The sequence below is a fragment of the Neolamprologus brichardi genome, unplaced genomic scaffold (assembly GCF_056152115.1).
Source record: "Neolamprologus brichardi isolate AB-2024 unplaced genomic scaffold, ASM5615211v1 NODE_ptg000031l+_length_7269946_cov_1, whole genome shotgun sequence".
In the NCBI taxonomy this organism is placed as follows: Eukaryota; Metazoa; Chordata; class Actinopteri; order Cichliformes; family Cichlidae; genus Neolamprologus; species Neolamprologus brichardi.
In genome coordinates this window covers 2,945,565-2,967,888 of record NW_028270136.1, presented here as the reverse complement: position 1 = coordinate 2,967,888, position 22,324 = coordinate 2,945,565, and the positions used below count along the sequence as shown (strand labels likewise).

Here is a 22,324-nt window from a genome sequence, read left to right as displayed (position 1 = left end):
TATAGCCTTTAATTAATCCTGCATTTTTTGTCAAAGATATTTGTCACCCTGAAATTAATAGCTTAAAACGGCAACATATGAACAGATTCACTGAGTAATCAGAAAAGTTTAGCATGAATCTGGACATTAGATTTAAGCTTGAAGTTTTAACCTTATCAAATATCACTTGGTAGAAGCTCCTTACCGTTTGAAGAAATCTCTTCTCAATCTGCTGTCCTCTTTTGCTTGCATCTTTTTTTTCCATCTGAGACTGACGTTATCATGTTAATTATTTTTTCTCCGTGAAAAACACAGCAACTCATCTTATCCCGGGGTGCCAGGGCGTCGAGCTCCGGATCTCAGCAGAAAAGTGCCAATAAAAGTTGCAGGCTGATCCAGGTATCAGTTTGACATAGGTTCTCCTCCGTGACGTCACAGTTGGAACACTGTTACGCCTCTGCGTAGCCATGGTTACAGGGGACGCTTTGGAGCTCTGCTGCTCAGCAGCAAAAGATTTCAGGTTAAACTCTAAAACCAAATAAAATCAATATACTGTATATGTGTATAGTGTACCGCGTAAGAGTTCGTTTTCTGGAAGAGGCTGTAAAACGGACAGTTAAAATGTGACCGATGGCAGCCATACTGAGGTGAGTTGTTGAGGATATGTCGAGCTGTCGATAAGCACGGCTGTTTTTGTGCTGTTATTTACTGTTAGCCTGTTTTGGCTGGCGTTACTGAAGTTGTTTTCAACTGGATGTCACATTGTTGAACTCTGATGATTAATGAATAAACTCTCGATGTGACGATGGCAGAATGTAATTGTAACCCTGTGTTAATTTAGTCGTTTGATGTGTGGTTAATGATGATTATTAGTGTGCTAATCGTGAATAAGCTAGTAAGCTTGAAAATTAGCAGCCATGTTAAGCGGATTTCGGTGATCAAGTTCGTGTGTCACTGTTTGGAATATAAACCCATATGGCTTGCACTACTTTCAAGATGTAAGCTAAAGGGGTGTGTTTTAAAAAAGGTGCAAGAATGACCTAAATCAGTGAGCGATGTGTGTTCATTGTACAGTAAGTTGTAATTTATGTTGTGCATTTGAACTAGCAGACTGCACTGTTGTTTAGGGGCTATGAGCCCACATGGGCTGTGACCCAATCCAGCGACCGCACACTTCGGAGTACGCGCATACTAGGAAGTACGAGAAGTGCGGAAATGAGAGGCTTGTGAAATGGGACGGTCTGGCCATCGTCGCGCTGCTCAGGTTGCCTAGCAACCATGATACTAACTGCAAGAAACGTTTCATACAGCATTGTTTGACAGAAGTGAAGGAGAAAAATGTTTTGTTGTTCATTCATTCCTTTTTTTTTTATGACATCACTTTGATTAGCTGAGGCTGAGACCACGGGACTGTAAAAACATAATTGTTGGGCTTCATTTCTGTACTGAACAGTCATTTCAAGATTAGTTAGTAAATAACAATTAGCTAATGTTGTTCATGAGACTAAAGTCATCTCACTTTGGTAATGTAAATATAATATGGCCAATATATTTATTGTCAGATTATTATGATATATTACAGCAGTGAGCTTGAACTCTGTGTCAAAGATTCAAGTTGAAGTTATTTATATTTCCTCTCACCTTAAATCTTCACTCAAAGACAAGTATCTTTGACAGTGTATATATAGATCAGGGGTCGGCAACCCTAGGCGAAGGGTTAACTGATGGCACAACCATAGCTGGACTGGCCATCGGGCATACCGGGTGGGCGTGGTGGGCCGATGATTTTTTATTTTTTTTGTAACGTTATAAACACTGAAAGGTGGTGGATTGGCCAGATGCTGGTCGGTGTGTAAAAATAACTCAGTTGTTTGTTGGTGGCTATGGTGGAGCTTCCACAGACCTCCACCACATTAGCAAGTGGTGGAGGCCAGCAGGTGGATGAGAGAAAGGGGAGGCAAGAGGAGAGACCCGAGGCGGCCGCTGGTCTGAGTGTCAGGTGAACTGAACTTCAGGTAAGAAGTTATGACCTGCAGTCTATGTTGGTCAGATATAAACCAAGTTTAGGTGTAGTTTTATTTTTGTTGTGCTGACTTTTTACAGTCAGTTACAGTAACTTGTACTGCGTGCTAGCTAGCATGATGGAGTTTCTATACAGCTGGGTGGGTGCTATGATACTACTGATAGTTAGTAGAGTTGCCAACCGTCCCGTAAAAAGACGGAATCGTCCTGCATTCAGAGAAAATATTACGCGTTTTGTATTGAGCTGAAAAGGAATGCAGTTTGTCCCAGACTTCAGCTAGTTCCATCCTACCTGACAAACCATCCTACCCATTGTTTCTGCGCATGCGCACAACACGAAATTAAGTGGCAAACCGTACTACCTTTGTGAATATTAACCAGAAAAATATTCTGACGGGTAAAATTAAGTGCCAAACCATCCTACCTTTGTGAATGTGACCTACAAGCATACTAACAGCTAAAATTTAGTGGCAAATCATCCTACCTTTGTTAATCTGAGCTAGAAGCATATTTTCACAGCTAAAATTCAGTGGCGAACCATCCTACCTTTGTGAATATGAGCTACAAGCATACTCTGATGGGCAAAGTTAAGTGGCAAACCGTCATACCAACTTAAATTTGTGCTGGAATTTCTCTGTGACAGCAGAAATGTGCATAAACTACTTACGGTAGGACGTTTGGCCAAAGTAGGATGGTTTGTCATGTTCATACTTTTATTCCACAATCAGAGAGAAAGAAACAGAGAGAGAGTGCAGGACAGACACACAGGTGACAGTCTCAGGTGTATACACTGCTACAAACAGGAGGATTTAGTGTTTGTGTTATTACGAGTGCTAAACAAGAAGAGTTCCAGATGGTACAGTGGACACATGTGTGACTGCTGTGATTAAAGCATCTTTCTTTCAGCTTAACGAGTGAACTGTCAGCTCGTTCAAACACACGTTAAAGTCTGTTTGGCTCGACACCACCGAACAGAGGCAACAATATAACATAGCTAACATTAACAGTGCAGTGAATCCTGCTTGTGCCGTGATATTCAGGACTGCAAACCGAGCAGCATCACTGACTTTCAGCTTGTTGTGTTTGTGGATATATAACTGACTTTAATTATCCATATAATCATCACATTCTCTGTAAGATTAAGGTCGACTATTGAACGGCGTATATTTAAAAGTAAAGGCTTTAAAACCAAGTTAGTTGTACACGTCAATAATGTCACATAACTCTGCTGACATGTGGCCAACAGTCATGTTTTAATGTTCTTCATTATTAAACATTCGCACATAAATAAGTGACATCATATTCAGTAAACTTACTTTTGAAAGTTTACTCTTTGGCTGCTCCGCCTCTGCCCTCTGCCGTATTTTTTGGCAAAATTATCCACACCCACCACGGCGCTATGAATTGTGGGATATATGGGACCACGAAGTGTACAGCGGACCACACTTCAAATTTGGGAAAATCGACGGCGCATTTGGAGTACACTTCAAATTGGGACAGCCGTCGTCACGTCGCTGTGACGTAATATGTTTCACAATGCATACTCAGGAGGGTGCGGCTGCTGGATTGGGACACAGCCAAGGTCTGTAGCTGTGTCAGAGGAAGCTTGTGTGATCCAGCGGTGATATCTGTACACGCAGTACCTTTAAAATACTCATGTGTCATTCTCCTGCTAGCAGTGGAGGAGACTTCTGCTGAGGAAGAGGCCCTGCTGTCCTGCCGTCTTACTGGTGCCATTGAGGGATCAGCGGCTGCTATATATTCTTCTCGACCTCGAGTATTTGGATTGAAGGACTCACAGACACGTTTTATATTTAGCTCTATACATTTTAAAAAGATTTTTAAAAAATATTTTCTTATTCACAAAGGCTGTATGGAGACATTTTGGTTATTGCCACAGACGCTTACTCTCTTACTACGGATGGAGGATGTTGCGGTTTTACAACCCATGGACTGAGAAAGGACTCAATAAGTAATATGTTCACATATTCCAGTGTTAAACACAAGTGAGTCTCAACTGAGTGAAGTGTTGGTAACTGATGCCAATATTTTTCTTCTTTCTCCCTGTTTAAATCCCATCATATAAGGGAGCCTAATGTTATCCTGCTACAAACATATTCACCCAGTGTTATTTAAGTTTCCTGTAAACTACACATGTAAAGCGGATGTGAGAGAGGCTGTGATGAAGTCCTGGAGTTTTTAACGCTGTACGTGCTCCAGTCCAGAAATTTGTATTATATGTTGGACACAGGTGGTAAAGTGCTGCCACACCCTGAATAAACTGTCCTCTGTTCTTTGGTAAGCTGACATATTTGTTACATAATCATATGGTTTATCAGAGGGGAAGTGCGAGTTTTAGAATACTGGAGCCTAAGGTTAGGTGCAATAATATTCAACCGTAATATTAGCTTTTAACTAGGTCTTGTCAGTTAGCTGGTGTTGTGTCAAAAAGTCATATCTGCCATAAACGAATTTTCGGTATTTGTCAAAAACCAGTTGATCATATTTAACCCTCCTGTTATGTTGGTTTCCAGGAACACCAATTATGCTTCTGGGTTAATTTGACCCGGGACAAATTTACTCATCCAAAAGTGTCAGAAACACTGGCATTGATTATTTTACAATTTTCTTCTATAATTTCGATTTTTTTCGTTTTCTGTAGTGATGCAGATGACATGTGACATCTCTTCTGTTCTGGGTCAATCTGACCCGCAACATAACAGGAGGGATAAACTGCTATAGACAACTTTTTGGTCTATAATATGTGAAACATGTCACATGTATCCCTCATGAGTGATACTGAGTCATCTTGTGCCACAAACAACATTCCTGTCACAAGGTAGAAGCTGCAATCACTTTTTGGCAGTGATTTTTACTTCGTATTTATTCATTTGACATTAAAATGACTTTTTAAAGAGTAATCTGGCCAAGAGGACAGCAGAAACTGCAACAAATATAATAATAGTTCTCTAAACATATTTTAAGTGTCCCAAAAGGACTGGGTTGGTTTTGATATAGTTACAATAACACAGAGTTATAAATATACTTGAAAAAATGGGTGGTTATTAAACTTGATATATACCCTTTTGTAAATCATGTTCACTAAAGTCTATTTACCAATATAAGTAAAGACATTGGAAATCAGTTTTTGTCAGACGATCACTTTTTGGCTCAACACCGGAGGTAAAACAGGTATGATCCTTCATATCTGGAGTGTGAAGGTGCAGACATAAATTCAGACATCTCTGGGATGTTTAAGAGTTTAGAATTTCTCTGGTTCATTAGCTTTATTCAGATAACTCAGTAATCACTCAAGATTAGTTCACTAGTACTCCTGAATTCAAAGAAATAGTCAGGGTATTCGGCGCTGTGCTTTCCCACAGGTGAACCCAGGTGAAATGAAAGAAGTATTGGATGCCCTCCTCCTCTGGCACAATGATAACTCACAAAAGCTCCTTGGAGTAAGGAGATCAGGTTCAGAAGTGGTTCTTTCTAAGAACGTATATATGTATTTATAAATGACATACTAAGGCTGAGTAATGCTTAAATAATGAGGAAATTAAGCAGTGACCAATGACACGTTTAACAATGTGTCATTTTTATCCACTATTCTATGTTTGTTTATGAGTACAAGATCCTTTTTTCTATCAAATAACCTAAAAAATGACTGACTGCACCTTTAAAAATACTAACTTAAATAAACCAAGATAACCCAGCAGTGCATAGGAAATAATGTGTGCACTATGTCACTAAATTTATTGTCACTGCAAATGTAAAAGTAAACATAAATGAACCACAGAGGAAATGACGTGACTTTGAGGACAGATGTGATCAGGTGGAAAGTGCAGAAAGCTGACTGATGTCGATCTGTGGCTGCATTAACTGTTGGCCTGTCCTGTATTAGGCATTCAGGATTTTCTTTTATGGCCATTTAGCTCTTATGGCATGAACTTGCTCAGTGCATTATTATTGGCTTTTCTACAGTCTGATATTTGTTTAATAATTGATTGATACAGTGCATCAAATAAGTTGATAAATAAGATGTTAAAAACTTCATCATCATATCAAACATGATCGATTTGGAGCAAGTTTATTTGGCACATGCTGACTGCATTCTAATTGTAACCAGAACAGGAGGCGAGAGCAGAGAACAAGAGTGCAGCAGTTTAGTGAAAGGAACAGGAAAGGTGAAGAAGAGGTGAGCATCCAAAAGACGAGCAAGAGGACAGTTTCAAAGGAGATATCACGGCACAATAAAAGCTGTAAGAGCAGAGATTCATTCATATTTTTACTATTTTTTTCTTTAGGTTTTACTCCCGCTGCTTACAATAAATCAAATACATAGTACAAACAAGAAGAACTCAAATTGCATTGTTGTTCAGTATAATTCTGTGACTTCAACCTTTAGCTAACGTATAATGTTTGACATTTTATATAAATGTGACTATAAAATATAGTCAATAATATTAAAAAGGTGCTGTTACTGAGTGAAACTTCCAAAGATTTCAGGTCTGGATTTAGCCCCAGTGTTTTAAGATCCCAGCAGCGCTCGTATTTATGGCCACATTTTTAAAAGAGACGAGCTTTCTGGGTGCTGACTCAGAGGGACCACTTTAGTTCATTGAAGCTTTAATGCCAGTTTAAGACAATAAACTGGACACGTTTCGAATCAAATTGATAATAACAGAGCGATGCTGGACATAAGCAGCTGTGTTAGTGTGACGCCCTGCATATTTGAAGGATTGCAATAAACTTCTGTTCTTACTGAATCTGTAACATTGCCTTGATCTGCCTACATCATTTTTTAAATAGTTTATGTTGTTAAATGAGTTTTGTGTCACTGTGCACAGAGAAAAACTCACCTGATGTAGTGGTAAAGCAATGTTCACCACTAGATGGAGACAACCTGGCACAGGTATTTTCTCTACACACTAAATTTCACACTGAAAAGCATTTGTGGGAATTTTTGTTTACATAGTAAGCAAAAGAAAAAATGTCTTGAGGTCTTTCCAGTGTTTTCAAAATTGTGTTTTTCAGATACACGTCAAAATTTCATACAGACAAACACACACACAAAACAACAAAATATGTCAAATTACATGCACGTCTCATTCATTTTTTGAGAATTTCACCACTTTTCGATTTCATGGAAAATAACTTGTGTTATTCATGACATGATATCATTTAAAATAACTTCAGGCCAGTGAACAGCTGCCACATAAGTATAAATCTAAATCATGCAAGTGTAATATAGAAAAAAACCACAAACAGTTGTGCTGTTTGTTCATAATAAATGGGTAGGGGTGTATAGTCAGTAAAAGCTCCAAACCACCTCTGCCACAGACAGAAGCATCAAAAATGTGCGCTGGGAGCTTCATGGCATGATTTCTACAGCCACACAAATCTATATGTTTGTGGCCAAGAACCTTAGTCCATGTAGGGCATCTTAACACAGTTTACTTGTGTCAGTTAGGTCAGCTAGTGGGAGGCAGAGAGGGCAGCCTTTACATTATTTTATTGTAGAGTGACAGGAAGTGCCTACGAGCTTCTAATCAGGCAGAAATATTGACAGAAGGAAATATTTCAAAATAAAAAAAAATAAAAAAATTTTAAATTTCAAAGGAAATACATTGATGAAAATCAAAGAAGAGAAAATGTATGTGATGTTCCATTTTCCTGAGAACTGATTGGCTGTGATGACTCCTTCAAGTACTACATGCTACTTTGTCCTGCTAGTTAAGCCTGCTGTCTGTTCTCAGGCCTCCTCCTGTTTCACTGGCATAAATCCATCACCAGAGGGCTCCACTGACCTGCCTGTTGACATCAGAGCAAACCCCTGTGTCATGTGACCTGGCTGGAGTTGCAAAGCTGGACTCAGACCTGGCCCAGGCAAGTTCAAAGACAGTTGTGGTTGAGAGAGCAGGGAGTATAGTAGAGCACTGGAAGGATGAGGTGGAAACAGGAAGCGTGTAGATTGAGTGGATTTGGCATCCTCCATCTGTCTCCATGCTCTCTTTACTGGCCTTCTAAAAATCACTTCTAAAAACTTCTCCTGTAGCTGTGCAGCTGCTTTTGTTTAAATGTTTAGGATAGCATTTAGAATTCAACTTTACTGTCATTACACATGTCTAAATACAGGGTAACAAAATACAGTTTGCATCTTATCAGTAAGTGCAATAAGAGCAAATATACAGATGCATCGGTGTGAAGTAAACAGATCTACAGAGTGCTATGAATATATCTACAGCAGTGGAAGCATAGCTCTCTGAACAGACTACAATAGTGAACAGTGTAGGGTGACAGCTGTGGGGAAGAAGCTGTTCCTAAACCTGCTGATTTTAATCTGAAGGCTCCTGTAGCACCTTCTGGAGGGGAGGAGCTGGAGGCAGGATGAGAGGAGTCCCCGAGAATGATGCGTGCTTGGCATAGACATCTCTTCTTGTGGACATCCTCAATGGCAGGAAGTGGAGTCCCTGTGATGCATTGGGCGGCTTTCACCACCCGCTGCAGTGCCTTGCGGTCAGCAACACAACAGTTCCCATACCAGACTGTGACACAGTTGGTCAGGATGCTCTCTATCACACAGCGGTAGAAGTTAACCAGTATGTCAGCAGACAGGTGGTTCCTCTTCAGTATCGTAAAGAAAAAAAGGTGCTGTTGGGCCTTCTTGACCAGGCTGGAGGTGTTAGTTGACCAGGACAGATTCTCAGAGATGTGGGTCCCCTAGAACTTGAAGCTGGAGACCCGTTCAACAGCTGTGCCATTTATGTAGATGGAGACATGGGTGTCTGTCTTCTCCCTCCTGAAGTCCACAGTGAGCTCTTTGGTTTTGCTGGTACTCAGGAGCAGGTTATTGTCAGACCACACAGCTAGGTGCTTTACCTCTTCCCTGTAGCAGACTCATCATTGTCACTGATGAGACAGTCACCGTGGTGTCATCTGCAGACTTGATGATGGAGTTGGATCCATACCCAGGTCTGCAGTCATAGAGGAACGGGCTCAGCACACAGCCCTGTGAAGTGCCAGTGTTGAGTGTGATGGTGGTAGAGCAGTTATGGCCTGACCTAACATGCTGGGGTCTGTTGGTCAGAAAGTCCATGATCCAGATACAGATGGAGTTGCTGAGTCTAAGAGCCACAAGTTTGGTGATCAGCTTGGAGGGAATGACTGTACTGAATGCTGAGCTGAAGTCAACAAACAGCATTCTTACATAAGTATTGCATAAATATCTGAGTACACGTTGCAAGAAACTACATTCCCAGATCACATCCAGTGTGTGCTGGAAACGATTCTACAAAAATGTTCCACGTGGTGTTTTTTTTTCTCCTACTGGTGATGATCCAGTGGGGCTCCAGTCACTACAGGCTCCCTTGTGGTGCCACAAAACAGACTGCAAAAAAACTTGTGCGTCCATGACTGATCCTGCTGCTTCACTTCTGTATGAATTGATCTTTTCATGACTGTTCACTTTGGACAAGCAGGAAACAGAGGTGACGCTGACTTGTGGCTTCGCAGGGTGATTCCCTTTAAATAACAAAATAAAATCTTATAAAAGCTGGGCCATGACACAGGACATGTCAGTGTGTGTGTGTGTGTGTTTTTTCCTAATCCTAACTCCTGTATATTTTTAAGATAAATAAACTGTGAGAAGTAAAATGCACAAACTGATATTTAAGGAGTGAAGGGTTGTCTTAGCTAGCCACACCATTGCTTTCTCTGCCTTTCTTTTATTGTCTCTTTCCTTGCACAAAGCTTTCAAGTAGTGTGAAGTCGTGTTAACAGAGAGCGCCCAAAATGGTACAATGCATGTTGATGGCAAAAATTCAGTCACAAAACTATGCTTTTACATTTTTATGTGACTTTACAGAAATCCTGTTGTATTGCGGATGCTGTTTTCAACTAATTTGTTGAAAAGTTGAAAAGAAAGGTGAAATTAAAATAGAAATCAAGTTGTGTTGTGCTGTGTTGTTATTTTTTTATTCCAGTTTGATTCTAATACTTTTATTCAAATCTGTTTAGTCTACTTTGAATAATTGAAACCATTGCAATGATTTCTATTTATTAAAAAAAACCACTGCAAATTAGTATTAGTGTTGTTTTATGCAGTAGCAGCACTACTGGATAAAACAGAAGACGGCGATAATATACACACATCACCAGCCTTCCTGCTAGTGACATCTAGTGGTTTCTTTGGGGTATTGCAATTAACAAACCCTGCTCTGATGAAATGCTGTCTGGTTTTTAAGAAGAGTAAGGTACAGCGGGCAATCGCAGAAGTAGAACAGTGATGATATAAATGGGGGTTTAAATTCTCAGTTGATAAGACTAAAATAATGTTTTTTACAAGGAAAAGAGTTGGGGATGAAATTAAGGTCAGATTAAATGAACAAGAATAAGAAAGATGTCTGAAGGTTCTCAGTCCTCCAGGTCATTGTAGTCTAAGGAGCTTGGAAGCTTCTGAATGAATGCTTGAAAGACGTTTCACCTCTCATCCGAGAAGCTTCTTCAGTTCTAGGGTCAAATGGTGAATAATAAAAAATAAGAAAGATATGCTGTGAAGGTTCCCAAGCCACTTAAAGAAGTCCAGATGATTTTCTTTTGAAGCTTTTTAGACTAAGAATAAGAACGGGTAAAACAATTTACATTTCTGAGGTTATGGTTTGATGAAAGCGTAACATGTATAGTACATATTCAGAAAATAATAGACAAATACAAGAAAGTGTGAAATATAATGAGGTGCTTAGTGGGAACTGAATGGGGGGCTGATATGACATTTTTTAAAGCTGGGTTAATTACATCAGTATTAGACTATGGGTGTATATTATATAATTCTGCAGCCAGAACAAGTCTTCATAAGTTAGATAGTATCCAATATCAGGCAACTAAGAGTCTGCAGAGGTGCATTCAAAACAACCTCGACAGCAGCAATACAGGTAGAAATGGGAGAAATGCCATTAAAAATAAGGAGAGAGCAGCTAGCACTGAATTACTGGGCAAGTCTACAATGACATCCAACAAAAACAATTTTCCACCCCTGCTGGGAAAAAATGAAAAGAGAATTGATGACCTTTGTGTGGCCAGTAGGACAGAAAGCCATTGAACTTACTCTGGACAAGATCAACATGAGTCAAACAGTTATGTTGCCTACAAAACCAGCTTGGATGCTCCCTGATGCAGTAGTAGATTTCACACTATTGAACAGAAGGAGGGGTTTTATTTAAACTCGCATACAGTGCAGGAATATATTAATCAGTATTACAACTATGTCAAAATATACACAGATGCAAGAATATAGCCAACCGCACGATCTGATATCGTCGTGTTGGTGTTGTTCCCAGATCATCATACTAAAGGTTGTTCCAGGATCAACATTACAAGTGACCAATCAGAATGTTGTGATGTCATACTTTTGCGACTTCGGGAAAAACCGGCGTAAAACAAAAAACTGTACTTAAGCTGTGAGAAACCGCCTTTGTCCGCCGATCAACGGACCCTAACCCTGACCCTAACCCTAACCCTAACCCTAACCCTTTAATAAACGCTAAGCAGAATTGATATTGTCCTTGCAACATTGGAATTTCATAAATGCACGAATGGGTTGGTGCGCAAAAGAATAACGTCACAATAATGTGATTGGTCACTTGCAATGTTGAACCTGGAACAACATTTTCATGATGATCTGGGAACAACACCAACACGAGGATATCAGATCATCCATAGCCAACCAAAGTGGGATTGCATTTGTTGTTCCTGAATTTCATATCAAAGTAAGGAAAAGGATCAGTGATGATTTATCAGTGTACACTGAGAAATGGTTTCAATACTGTTAGCTGTCCAGTGGATTGAAGATGCTGACCACTAAGATCTGTGATATGTTCAGACTCAAGTTTATCACTGGCTAGTTTGCAAGACAGTTATTCAGACTGCAGAGCTGACATTCTGATAGAGATTCAAACATTATACAGAATTACTATGAAGGGACTTATGGCAAACAGAACAGCAAAGGAAGCTGCAAAGAGACCGATGGTGGATATGGATATCAGTGTTAGTAGAAAAGAGATTAAGAGTAGAGTATGGCACAAAATGAAAGAAAGGTGCCAAAAGCCATGGGAGGAAGAGAGGAAAGGGCAGAGGTTTTACAAAATCCAAAGGAAAGCAGGAGAAATTAGAAGCACAGAAACAGACAGGAGAGAGGAGACAATTATATCTTGACTTAGATTTGGACACACCGGTTTGAATAACACGTTGCTTTTAATAGGGAAACACCATACAGGGGAGTGTGACCGCAGTAGAAAATAGGAAACAATAGAACATGTTTTATTGCATTGTCAGAATTATGATGCTGAAAGATGATAACAGATCAAAAAGCTTGTCGATATGAAAGTGAAATTGGACTTGGTTGATTTATTTCATAAGAACTCGAGAAGTGAAAGTTTTCAGACCATATTTTGGTTTTTAGGGCAGAGTCATTTGTTTGGGAGGATTTGAATTTTTTGGTGGTTTTTTTCTGTCATTGCACACTCCACACCAGTGGGTGGCGGTAATGCACTATTTTGCTGTTTGCCAATCGCCAATAAACAATATAAGGAAGAAGAAGTGCCGTTCCGGTTTACGCAACACTTTCCTTTCGAGCAGCGAACAATTCAAAGAAGCTATGTCTAAGGAAGGAGCTGATAAACCCAGACTAACAGCAGCGGAGGAACAACTCCTCCGCCACCGGAAGAATCTCGATTTCTGGAAGAAAAATGCAGCCCAGATCCGAACCCGCAACCTGCTGACAGGCTTGTCTATAGGAGCTTTTGTGGTCGGCATCTGTATCCTTCACAGGTCGCTTAAAGAGTGAATGACAGTGTTTGAGTGCTTAGACTGAAAACAGTCCATGTGTTCAGCACTCCTCAGAGAAAGGGGAGAGGTGAGGTTTAACCCCGTGATGTAACTGCAGAGCAGGTCATCGGGATGTGTTCACAGTGAGCCATAAATGTGCGGGTCTGCAAATTCAGCTTAAACATGTAAATATTACCCTTTATTAAAGATACAGTCTGTTTAGCAGAGTTGATCATCAGACTTTTAAAAAAAAACTGAGTGCACTTAAATTTATTTATAACACAATAAAACAGAATTATAAATAATGCACAGGCAGCATAACAAACGTTACTTGTTGAAACTGTAGCTCTGTGAATACATTTAATTTGAAGGAGAAGTCACCGCATTCAGTTTTTATTTGTTTTTAACCCGTTAAAAAACAATGTTGTGCTTTGATTTATGGACAAGAAAGAAACGCGCTATGAAAATATTAAGTTTCTAACTGGAGATGATGGAGATGATCACCGATGGTTGTTTTATAGCTTCAGATTTATAGTGATATATGTGAAATGTCGTAGTTAAGGGGATCGGATGGATAGGCTGACAGCTGTCCACTGTGTCTTAATGGCAGAACAAAATCACCCTAAACATGTGACATGATGCGAGTCTTGCCCTCTTAGTTTAGTGTTAAAGGCCAGGTGAGCGAGTGTTGTGTTTTTTGTGTCAATGACAACCCAAAAAAATAAAAAAAATTATATATATATATATATACACACACACACACACACAATTATAATATAAACTTTACAGGAAAGTAAACCAAGAAATCATGATTGATTTGGAATAATGAGAACATGTCTCATTCAATGCATGCCTGTCAATTGTCCCCTTTGATGCAATAAATTTTAAACTGAAAGGCTGCATTTCAAGTTTGTCTTTATCATACATTAGATAGATAGATAGATAATTTAAAATTGACTGTGGTGGTGTAGAGCCCCCAAACCTATTTGGGGCTCTACAACAAAATATGTTTGAACCCCTAAACCTAACTGCAATGCACCTTAAAGGTTGCTAACTATTCAGCTAGCTTTGGGCTTGAGGGTTTCCAGTTAAATCACGAGTTAAACTACACACATGTCTCTTTTAATACGTCTTGATGCATTCTCAATCATCCAGGAAAATAAAACGCTACGTCCAGATGAACAGAATCAACTTTTGGAGGTCTCTTTTAATGTTTCCTTTAACCTGCAGTTCCCCAGTTAGCTACACCATCCTGTCTGTGAAACAGGAGAGAATTGTGGAGGAACTGGATGAGGAAGCTAGGATCCACATCATCAGAGGGCCACGGACTGGTGCCAACTCCTGACTCAGTTGGACTAGGCTTTCTGGCCCCTTAATACAGGTGGAGACGTTTACACGTGGATGCCGGAGGGATCACGGCTCATATATGGACATTACAATGTTTCTGGATCCTTTTCTGCTTGGAAAGAAATAAAAGCAGATATAATCATATATATATATTTCTGATCAGCTTTCTGCATCACTGTAAGCCTAATGTGCTATGAATAAAACACTGATGCCCATCTATGCATAGAAATTCTAAGTAAATTTATAAGAAATCTCTAAATGAAACAGTTAACATAGAAACAGGTTTCAGTTTATTCATATTTCAGTTTATGCAGTGTATTTCCAATAATAAGTCCAGACTAGAGCATTTTAGTCATTGTATATCAGTGGAATATTCCAGAACAGTAGAAAGTGTCTCAGTAAAGAATTCAGTTTTCAAGAAAAAAATGACCAATGTTTACTTAGCATTATGCAGATATGGTCATCACATAGCTCTTTTCTGCTCATCCATTCAGTGCATCATTCACACAAGCACTTTTTCCTATGCTTAGGACTCTGATTGGTGCATCTTAGTGGCAACTTGGGGTTAGTATCTTACCTAATATTTGGCATGCAGACTGGAGCAGCCAGGGATTAAACTACCAACCTTCTGATTAGCAGGTGAGTTGTGCTAGCTCAGCCACAGCCACCCAATATATTTATGTAAGATCCCAATTTTGTGTATAAAAAGTAAAGCCCATAGCTCAATCAACAAGCATCTTAACTCCTAAAACATTTTTGTACACATAGCTACATGCAGGCTAAATGTATTCAGTTTGCAAACAACCCTGCTGATGTCAGCAAAATATCTAAATGTTCATGACTGCACAGTAAGAAATATGAGCTCTATGCCATTTATGTATGCATAGCCTAATGTGAACTGGATTTCTGTAGCCATGTGCTGTAAGCTCATTCATTCAGGTTTCCTAAAAATCTAGGACAAAGTGCTCTGGATTTAGATCAGCTGATTTGCTCATCACGTCTCGTAAATATGAGGCATACTTGAATTATACAGTCATGTGACTCAGTGCAGTCCTTTGAAAAACTTAAGCACATCCCATTCTTCAGTTGCAGGACTACCTTTAGAGTACAATAGAATAGCTCCTTTTTGGTCATTATACAGGGTGGGCCATTTATATGGCTACACCGTAATAACATGGGGATGGTTGGTGCTATTAAAGTCCTGTTTGTGGCACATTAGTATATGTGAGGGGGCAAACTCCTCAACATGGGTGGTGACCATGGTGGCCATTTAGAAGTCGGCCATCTTGGATACAACTTTTGTTTTTTCAATAGGAACAGGGCCATGTGACACATCAAACTTATTGGTTCACCTGTGTCAGACCTTTTGATAAACAAAATTCTAATGAAAGTGAGAACATGTACACTGTTACATTTTTCAGAAAAAGTTTTGAAATTGTGGTGCACAGTTCAGAATAAATGTTTTTCAAAAACCATTGCGTCTTTTTAGTAAATGTTTATTTCCAAAAGAAATTTCTAGAAGTTCAGAACAGTAAAATTCCCGCTTTTTAGAATTAATTAGAAGATAACTCTTACGTAGTTAAACTAAAATACTCTTTGAGAGTTAATATATAAACTCTTAACACCAAGTGTTAAATTATCAACTCCAGACAGATTTGGTGTTTAACACTAAATCAGAGTTAACGTACCAACTCTCCAAAAAGAGTTAAATTAACACTCTCTGGTGTGGACCCATATAGACACTTTAATAGTGTTGAAATCAAATCTGACAGTGTTAATTTGGACATGCTGGATTTGCTGTGTGGGTTGTTCTGTATGAAGTTTGGATTTCCCCCTGTGTTTGCGTGAGTTCTCTTCAGCTACTCCGGCTTCCTCCCACAGTCCAAAGTTATGCAGTTAGTGGGAGAATAGGTTGACTGGAAACACTAAATTGCCCAGGGGTGTGATGGTTGTTTATGTGTTAGCCCTACGACAGACTGGCGACCTGTCCAGGGTGGATCCTGTTTTCACTCCAGTGCCCTCCACGACCCTGAAAAAGCATAAGTAGAAGTGAATGGATGGTTCACAGAGGAAATAGCTGCTTCCCCAAAAAAGAAAAGCTATCTCACTGGCAGATCTGAACTTAACTCGTTTTTTTTGCAAATGTCATTACAGTGATTCATTTAAAGTATTATTTCTATTGCTTTGTCTTCTTTTCTTTTTTCTGTTTTAATAATTAAAACATTTTATTTCTAAAATTTCCTTTATGTTTCTGAAATTCTAAATGTTTTATTGATTTCTATAAACAGACATAAAATCCTACATCTGTGCACTTTAATTGTCTCTACTGAAGAGTTTATTGATCAAAATTGTTCTCAGCATTTATCAGTAGAGCAGTATGTGGACTCAGTGACTCTGCTCTGTCCCGCTGTAAAGCTGTTCCTCTGTTTCCTGGCTGTGCAGGCTTTTTTGTTCCAGTTTTCTTCTGTCAAAAACACAATGAGGAAGAACGTTGCCCTCCTGCTCATTCTTTTCCCCGTGTGTGCACATCTGCTGGACTTCACGTATTATACTGAGTCTTACAAGAGAAACTGGGCAAGTGCACAAGCGTTCTGCAGGAAGCACCACACTGACTTGGTCCAAATCAGAAATGCAAAAGAGAGTGAGTTTTAATGATGGCCCAAACCAGCTGTTTTAGCCGTTTTAGCTGCAACTTCAGGAAAGAGGTTTTTTGTTAGAGACATAAACGCTGTACTGGTTAAATCATTTGACACTAAATCTAGTTTTATTTACCTTTGAAATATTTCTGAAATCTATCCCAGTCTTTGTTTCTCTATTGTGCTTCTTGCACTTCTTGCAGAACCAGATCAAAATGGAAACTGTGTGTACACAAACAGAGGAAAATGGGGAAACAAGAATTGTGATGATAATCGTGCTATGTTACGATGAAAACCTGATTATGGTGAAGGAGAATAAGACTTGGGAGGACGCATTAGAACAAGGCAGGTCCCTGGATACAATGGACACAGATGATCCAGCCTCTTCATACTGGATCCACAGCTATGACTTGTCCTCCCTCATCACTCCAGATGACCACACCACTGCACGACAGAGTGCACAAGAGCCTACCACTGATGAGGTTGGGCAGTTTCATGCACACATTTGTGTTGGTGAGAGACTGTATTTATACTGTATTTATAAGTATCTCTTTGCTTACTGTTGGCAGGTGTCGACAGGCCTGTGTAACCTGGCTGGTGAGTGGCTGTGGGTGGAGAACAAGTGCAGTATGAGGATCTCCCAAACTGCCCGACTGATGGCTTCTGTGGCGTCTTCGAGAAGAACGGCACTGAACCCTTTGCCATAAGAAACTGTCAGCAGAAAAGGAATTTTCTCTGTTACAGAAGCCCTTAAACACATTTAATTAAGTGGTGTACTTAAAATAAATAACATTTCCAAAGCAGACTTCACAGACAGGCAAAAAGAGGCAAATTAATCTAGAATAATCCAAACACATGCAAGGATAAGATGGGGATGACAGAAGCTATCTACCCAGAAACTTAGACATCAGGGGAAACAAATGAAACACAGGTAAACAGAATCAGACAATCAGAGAGAAAGAGGGACATAGACCCAGACACAAGATAGCTATTACTGAAAAAAAAAACACACAAACCAACATACACATACATGCACAGTAACTTTCCTAAAGTGGAAGGCTATGGGGAAATGACACATACTGCACACTACCAGTCAGAAGTTGTGTGAATATTCTTACTCTCATTCATGAAATGTGAAAGAAATCCTGATGGATACGTTTGTGGTGTTAGGTTTTATTCTTACATACAAATGTAAGACAGAAGAATCTCATATAAACAGTTATCACATAGTGTCTACTGTGTTGTTAGTTGTGTGATCTTATGATATATGAAGTAAATGCTAGACTATAAATAAGTGAAATAGTTCAAATGCAATAAAGATATCATTGATATCTGGTCGCAGCAGATGGCCCCGCCCCTCCCTGAGCCTGGTTCTGCCGGAGGTTTCTTCCTGTTAAAAGGGAGTTTTTCCTTCCCACTGTCGCCAAAGTGCTGCTCATAGGGGGTCATATGATAGTTGGCTTTTTTCTCTGTATGTATTATTGTAGGGTCTACCTTATAATATAAAGTGCCTTGTTGTGTGATTTTGGTGCTATATAAATAAAATTGAAAGTAATTGAATTGAATTACTTTGCAGTTATTTTTGTCTTTATGAGCAGCGCTACCTGAACCACATGGTAACCTTGCAGCCACCACAGGGTGCTATGAGGTTTTCCACATCCTAAAATAGGGTCTCTCAGTATTGTATGCCTTGTGTAAATAACGCTGTCACATAACTGTATATACCCTTGTGAAAAACTAAGTACACCATTACTACTACAGCAGGAATTAAGAGGCTAAAGCCTCAAAAGCACACTAATCAGTAAATGTAATAACCTCCATAAAAGATTTTGGGTCAGCCATGAACTCTTCTGTTCTAGAGGCAAATGTTAATGCCATCTGTCAAACAGCTAAAGATAAGCTGAAATTGGGTCATGCAGAACGGGGCAGTTGTCCCAGGCACACCAGCGAATTTGCAACTTTAGTTAAAGCTTTACTCCCCAGTCTTATGAATCTACAGTGTGTTTAAAGATAAAACCATAAAAAAAACAGATGCTCACAATCCAAACTCAAAAACAAGTAGGCTATGTCTGTTGCCTGAGGTCTGAGGTCATTAACACTTACTGGAGCCAGCAGTCCAGCACCTTTTTTCTGGCAGTGTGCGCAGGCGCGTCGTGGATAAATCACAGGTCTTTGACTGTAAATTGAGTGTGCAACTCAAGTTACTGCTGGCTTTCTTTTACTGTTCTAGGATTAGTTATGACCTGTGGTTCATATGGAAATACATCAACAAATAACCAAGCTTCAGTGATTTTGCATCGTCAGAGATGAGTTTCCTCTTGCTAGCCACATCAGCTAACAAATGTGATGTAGAGAAGGTGGTGCTTGTTCAAAATTGTTCATAATTCATGCAGCACATTATCAAGGAAAGTTGCAAAAGGGGCTGGGAGCTCTGACCATGTCCATAAAAGGAAAATTGAGCAGGTGGATCAAAAGCACTTTCAGATTAGGATCTGTGAGAATGTCTGAATACAATAAGTTCAACGAGTTATTTTGTCAATACTCACCCTTCATTTTTTTCATTCACATTTTAATTCTCCTTGTAGCTATTGACAGTTAACCATTGTTGTAATTTAGCCACATTGAGGGTTTATGAGCTTGAAGCACCTTTTTAAGGTCATGCAGAGCAGCTATTTTCATTCAACTTTAAAAAAGAAGAACACGAAACAAATAGCTTTAACAATACATTACCATGCAAAACTATTCTTACATTCAGAACCAGCATGGAATTCACAAGTTGTTGTTTTTCAGTTTGGAAAATATCTTTTACTTTGTGAGCAAAGTAACTTATACATACCAAGTTTGTTTCCTGTACAAAACTTGTTACACAAAATTACATGTAATTACAGGGTATTAGGGTGTAATAATGTCAATATTTTTTTGTTTCCTGTAAAACCCCAACCAGGTACACAAAATTACAGGCTATTTGTGCCTTATTCATGGGTGCAATAGCGTAATTGTTTTGCGGGTCTTGCAGGTTTTCACATCTATGGGCAATTTGGATTAATCAATTAACCTGTCCCCACAAACTGCATGTCTTTGGATGGTGGGAGGAAGCCAGAGTACCCGGAGGGAACCCACGCAAACTCTGTGTGTTAGCCCTGCGACAGACTGGCGACCTGTCCAGGTTGTACTCCGCCTCTCGCCCTATAACAGCTGGGATGAGGAAGCGAATAGATGGATGGGTCTTGCAGGTGACTCTATATTATCGGATTTACAGTGTACGTGTTTCATTGTTTCTTGCAAAAACCTGACTTGTTGCCCTCAGAATGCACATAAGTACTTGTGCCTTATTCACCGGTCGTGTTATAAGGTGTTACCAATTTGTTTGATGATCTGAAACATTTAAGTGTGACAAACATAGAAAAAAATAGGAAATCAGGAAGAGAGCAAACACTTTTTCACACCACTGTATGCCACCCTGGTAGTGGGAAGTGTGTTAATCTTTTATGGTTTTTAGTCTTTTGTAGTTGTGCTATATTGCATGTTTTTTATCTTAAGGCTTGTGTTTTTAGTTTCTTTTTCTAATGGACAGCACATTCTGAAACTAAAATGATTTACCCTGCATTAGTTCATGCCCCTAAAGGAGTCCACCATTAACCAATCAGGGTTAGTCTCACCAAAGACCACTAGGTGGCTCTGGTGGAAGGGATCAGGAGACGTGATGACTATACCACCATTCCCTGTGAACTCTGTTATCGCCCCCTGCTCTATTTCGGCCCACCTGTCAACCAATTAACATTCAGCAGTTGGAGGGTGTAAAATAAGGCCACTTCAATTGTGAGAACTCTAGCTTCTCCTGCAACTTTTAAGTGCACTTTTATTAGATTTTTAGTGTTGCTGAAAATCTAATAAAAGTGGGTTATGGTCTTATAAGGATTTTAACCTGTTTTGTTAACCCTCTGCTGCATTTTCTATATATCATTTTATCATTTTACATCTGTTTTGTAAATTATTTTTAGCAATGGAAAAAGATGTTTTTGCTGCTTCCTTGGCTGGCAGCACACTACTCTCTGCCCGGTTGACGGGCTTTGAATAGGTTTAACAGAGGAAACAAAATTTTGTATACTAACATAGTAATCTAAGTAGCTTTAACATCTTTCTGCTTTGAACTGATGAGTAAAATTCAGGCCTGTCCCTAATATGACCCTGGACCCCATAAAAAAAAATCTGTGATGTTGTATAAAACCGAATGGTTGCATAAAAGAATTTCAATATTCTGTAGTTTTGAAAGGCTTGCTTTGTTATCATTGAAACCAAATTATGGAGAATGAAAGTGACAACACAGTAAAAAACCAAAAAGGAAAGAAGACAATGCAAAGTAAAGAAAAGCCCCTCTGGGCCCCACAGGCGCAGGTTCAGACTGCAGGTCCTCTGGGACAGGTGTAAGCTGGGGTTGCTTGGCTGCTCTGAAGGCTAGGTTGGCCATTGTTGCTTAGCTTCTCCTACTCTAGGGACCAGGACTGATGCTCTAGAGAGAATCTGCAAGAGCGAGCACAAGAGAGTGAGAGAGAACATTATGTTCAGATGGTCAAAATGTCGTATCTTTTCTGAAATATTCCTCTTTTTCTGGTGGTTAAGCGTCATCGACTTTAAATTGGGAGCCAGCCCTCCCAGCCGTCAACTTTCCCTTAGTGGTTTAGTGTAATTTACCACTTGCTCTCCCTTGTGTGTGCAGCAGACGACATTTTTCGCAATTACATTTTTTGTTGCCTGTATTATGTATTGCACATAACTTTTCAGAAATATCTTTTTCTCCTTATAATAACAGAAAGAAAACTGTAAAAATTTTCCTATGTACAAAATCCATACTTGTAGCAAACTGCAGGATAGCTTTACTACAACAAGGTCCCTGAGGAATAAAGGAGACTAAATGTTAAATGGACTTGTTGTTACTGGTACTGGGTTGTGTGGCCCAGTGTTTGAGTTCTAATGCATATTTTTGTATTCACATGTTGTAGTTTAATGCATCTAGTTGATTTCTAGTTTGCAGTTTAGTCCTTGGTTTCTTAATCCCTTTTGTCATCTCTCCCTGGTCTGTGCGTCTACCTGTCATGTTTCATGTCTGTGTGGCTCTTGTTGTCAAGTTCGTGCCATGTCTATGTCTCTGTGTTTCCTGTTTTATTTTGGAAGAGTCTGGTGTTCTTTGTTCATTGTAGTTAGTGTTACTCTCCCCTGTATTGTCATTATGTTTCCTTCTAGTCAGCTGTGTTCTCATGTGTCTCCACTTCCCCTGATCACCTCATGTTTGTATTTAAGTCCTCAGTCTTCCTTCGTCTGTTCAACTTCCACCACGTTATGCCAGGTTTCAGGACTCTGTGCTGGTCATGTAGAGAAATTAATTATAGTCACTAGTTACTTCTTGAAAAAAGTAACTGAGTTAGTAACTGAGTTACAATATTCTAAAAGTAATTAATTACTTGAAAGGTAACTATTGCGTTACTTAAAAAAAAAAGTTTAACCCTCTGGGGTCCAGG

At 39.4% G+C, this 22,324-nt stretch overlaps 2 protein-coding genes and 1 long non-coding RNA gene across 7 annotated transcripts; all 3 read left to right on the top strand.

Moving 5' to 3' along the window:
• Positions 1-512: 512 nt before the first annotated feature.
• LOC148094708 (uncharacterized) lies at positions 513-7,975 on the top strand. 5 transcript variants are annotated; one of them, XR_015718444.1, is made up of 5 exons: positions 513-626; positions 3,678-4,007; positions 6,131-6,263; positions 6,852-6,916; positions 7,761-7,975. It is a non-coding gene; the product is annotated as an uncharacterized LOC148094708 (long non-coding RNA). The 5 variants fall into 5 exon arrangements; XR_015718446.1 differs by adding an exon at positions 5,385-5,462 and having other exon boundaries at positions 6,131-6,916; XR_015718443.1 differs by having other exon boundaries at positions 3,681-4,007; positions 6,131-6,916.
• Positions 7,976-12,571: 4,596 nt separating this feature from the next.
• coa3b (cytochrome C oxidase assembly factor 3b) lies at positions 12,572-14,391 on the top strand. Its single transcript, XM_006808872.2, has 2 exons — positions 12,572-12,815; positions 14,064-14,391. Exons 1-2 carry the CDS (start codon positions 12,656-12,658, stop codon positions 14,168-14,170), a joined length of 267 nt encoding a protein of 88 aa, XP_006808935.1. The 5' UTR covers positions 12,572-12,655; the 3' UTR covers positions 14,171-14,391.
• Positions 14,392-15,810: 1,419 nt separating this feature from the next.
• On the top strand, positions 15,811-17,991 carry LOC148094707 (uncharacterized). The gene is made up of 3 exons (XM_087837358.1): positions 15,811-16,813; positions 17,012-17,290; positions 17,378-17,991. The coding sequence occupies exons 1-3, from the start codon at positions 16,802-16,804 to the stop codon at positions 17,513-17,515; spliced, it is 429 nt and encodes a 142-aa protein (XP_087693484.1). The 5' UTR covers positions 15,811-16,801; the 3' UTR covers positions 17,516-17,991.
• Positions 17,992-22,324: the final 4,333 nt, after the last annotated feature.

What these genes read in the sequence shown, in the direction of transcription:
- coa3b (XM_006808872.2), top strand. Translation starts at nt 12,656, where the DNA reads ATGTCTAAGGAAGGAGCTGATAAACCCAGACTAACAGCAGCGGAGGAA. An exon ending in AGCTTTTGTGGTCGGCATCT is followed by an intron (nt 12,816 to 14,063) that starts GTATCCTTCACA and finishes GCAGTTCCCCAG; the next exon opens with TTAGCTACACCATCCTGTCT.
- LOC148094707 (XM_087837358.1), top strand. An exon ending in AAGAGCCTACCACTGATGAG is followed by an intron (nt 17,291 to 17,377) that starts GTTGGGCAGTTT and finishes TACTGTTGGCAG; the next exon opens with GTGTCGACAGGCCTGTGTAA.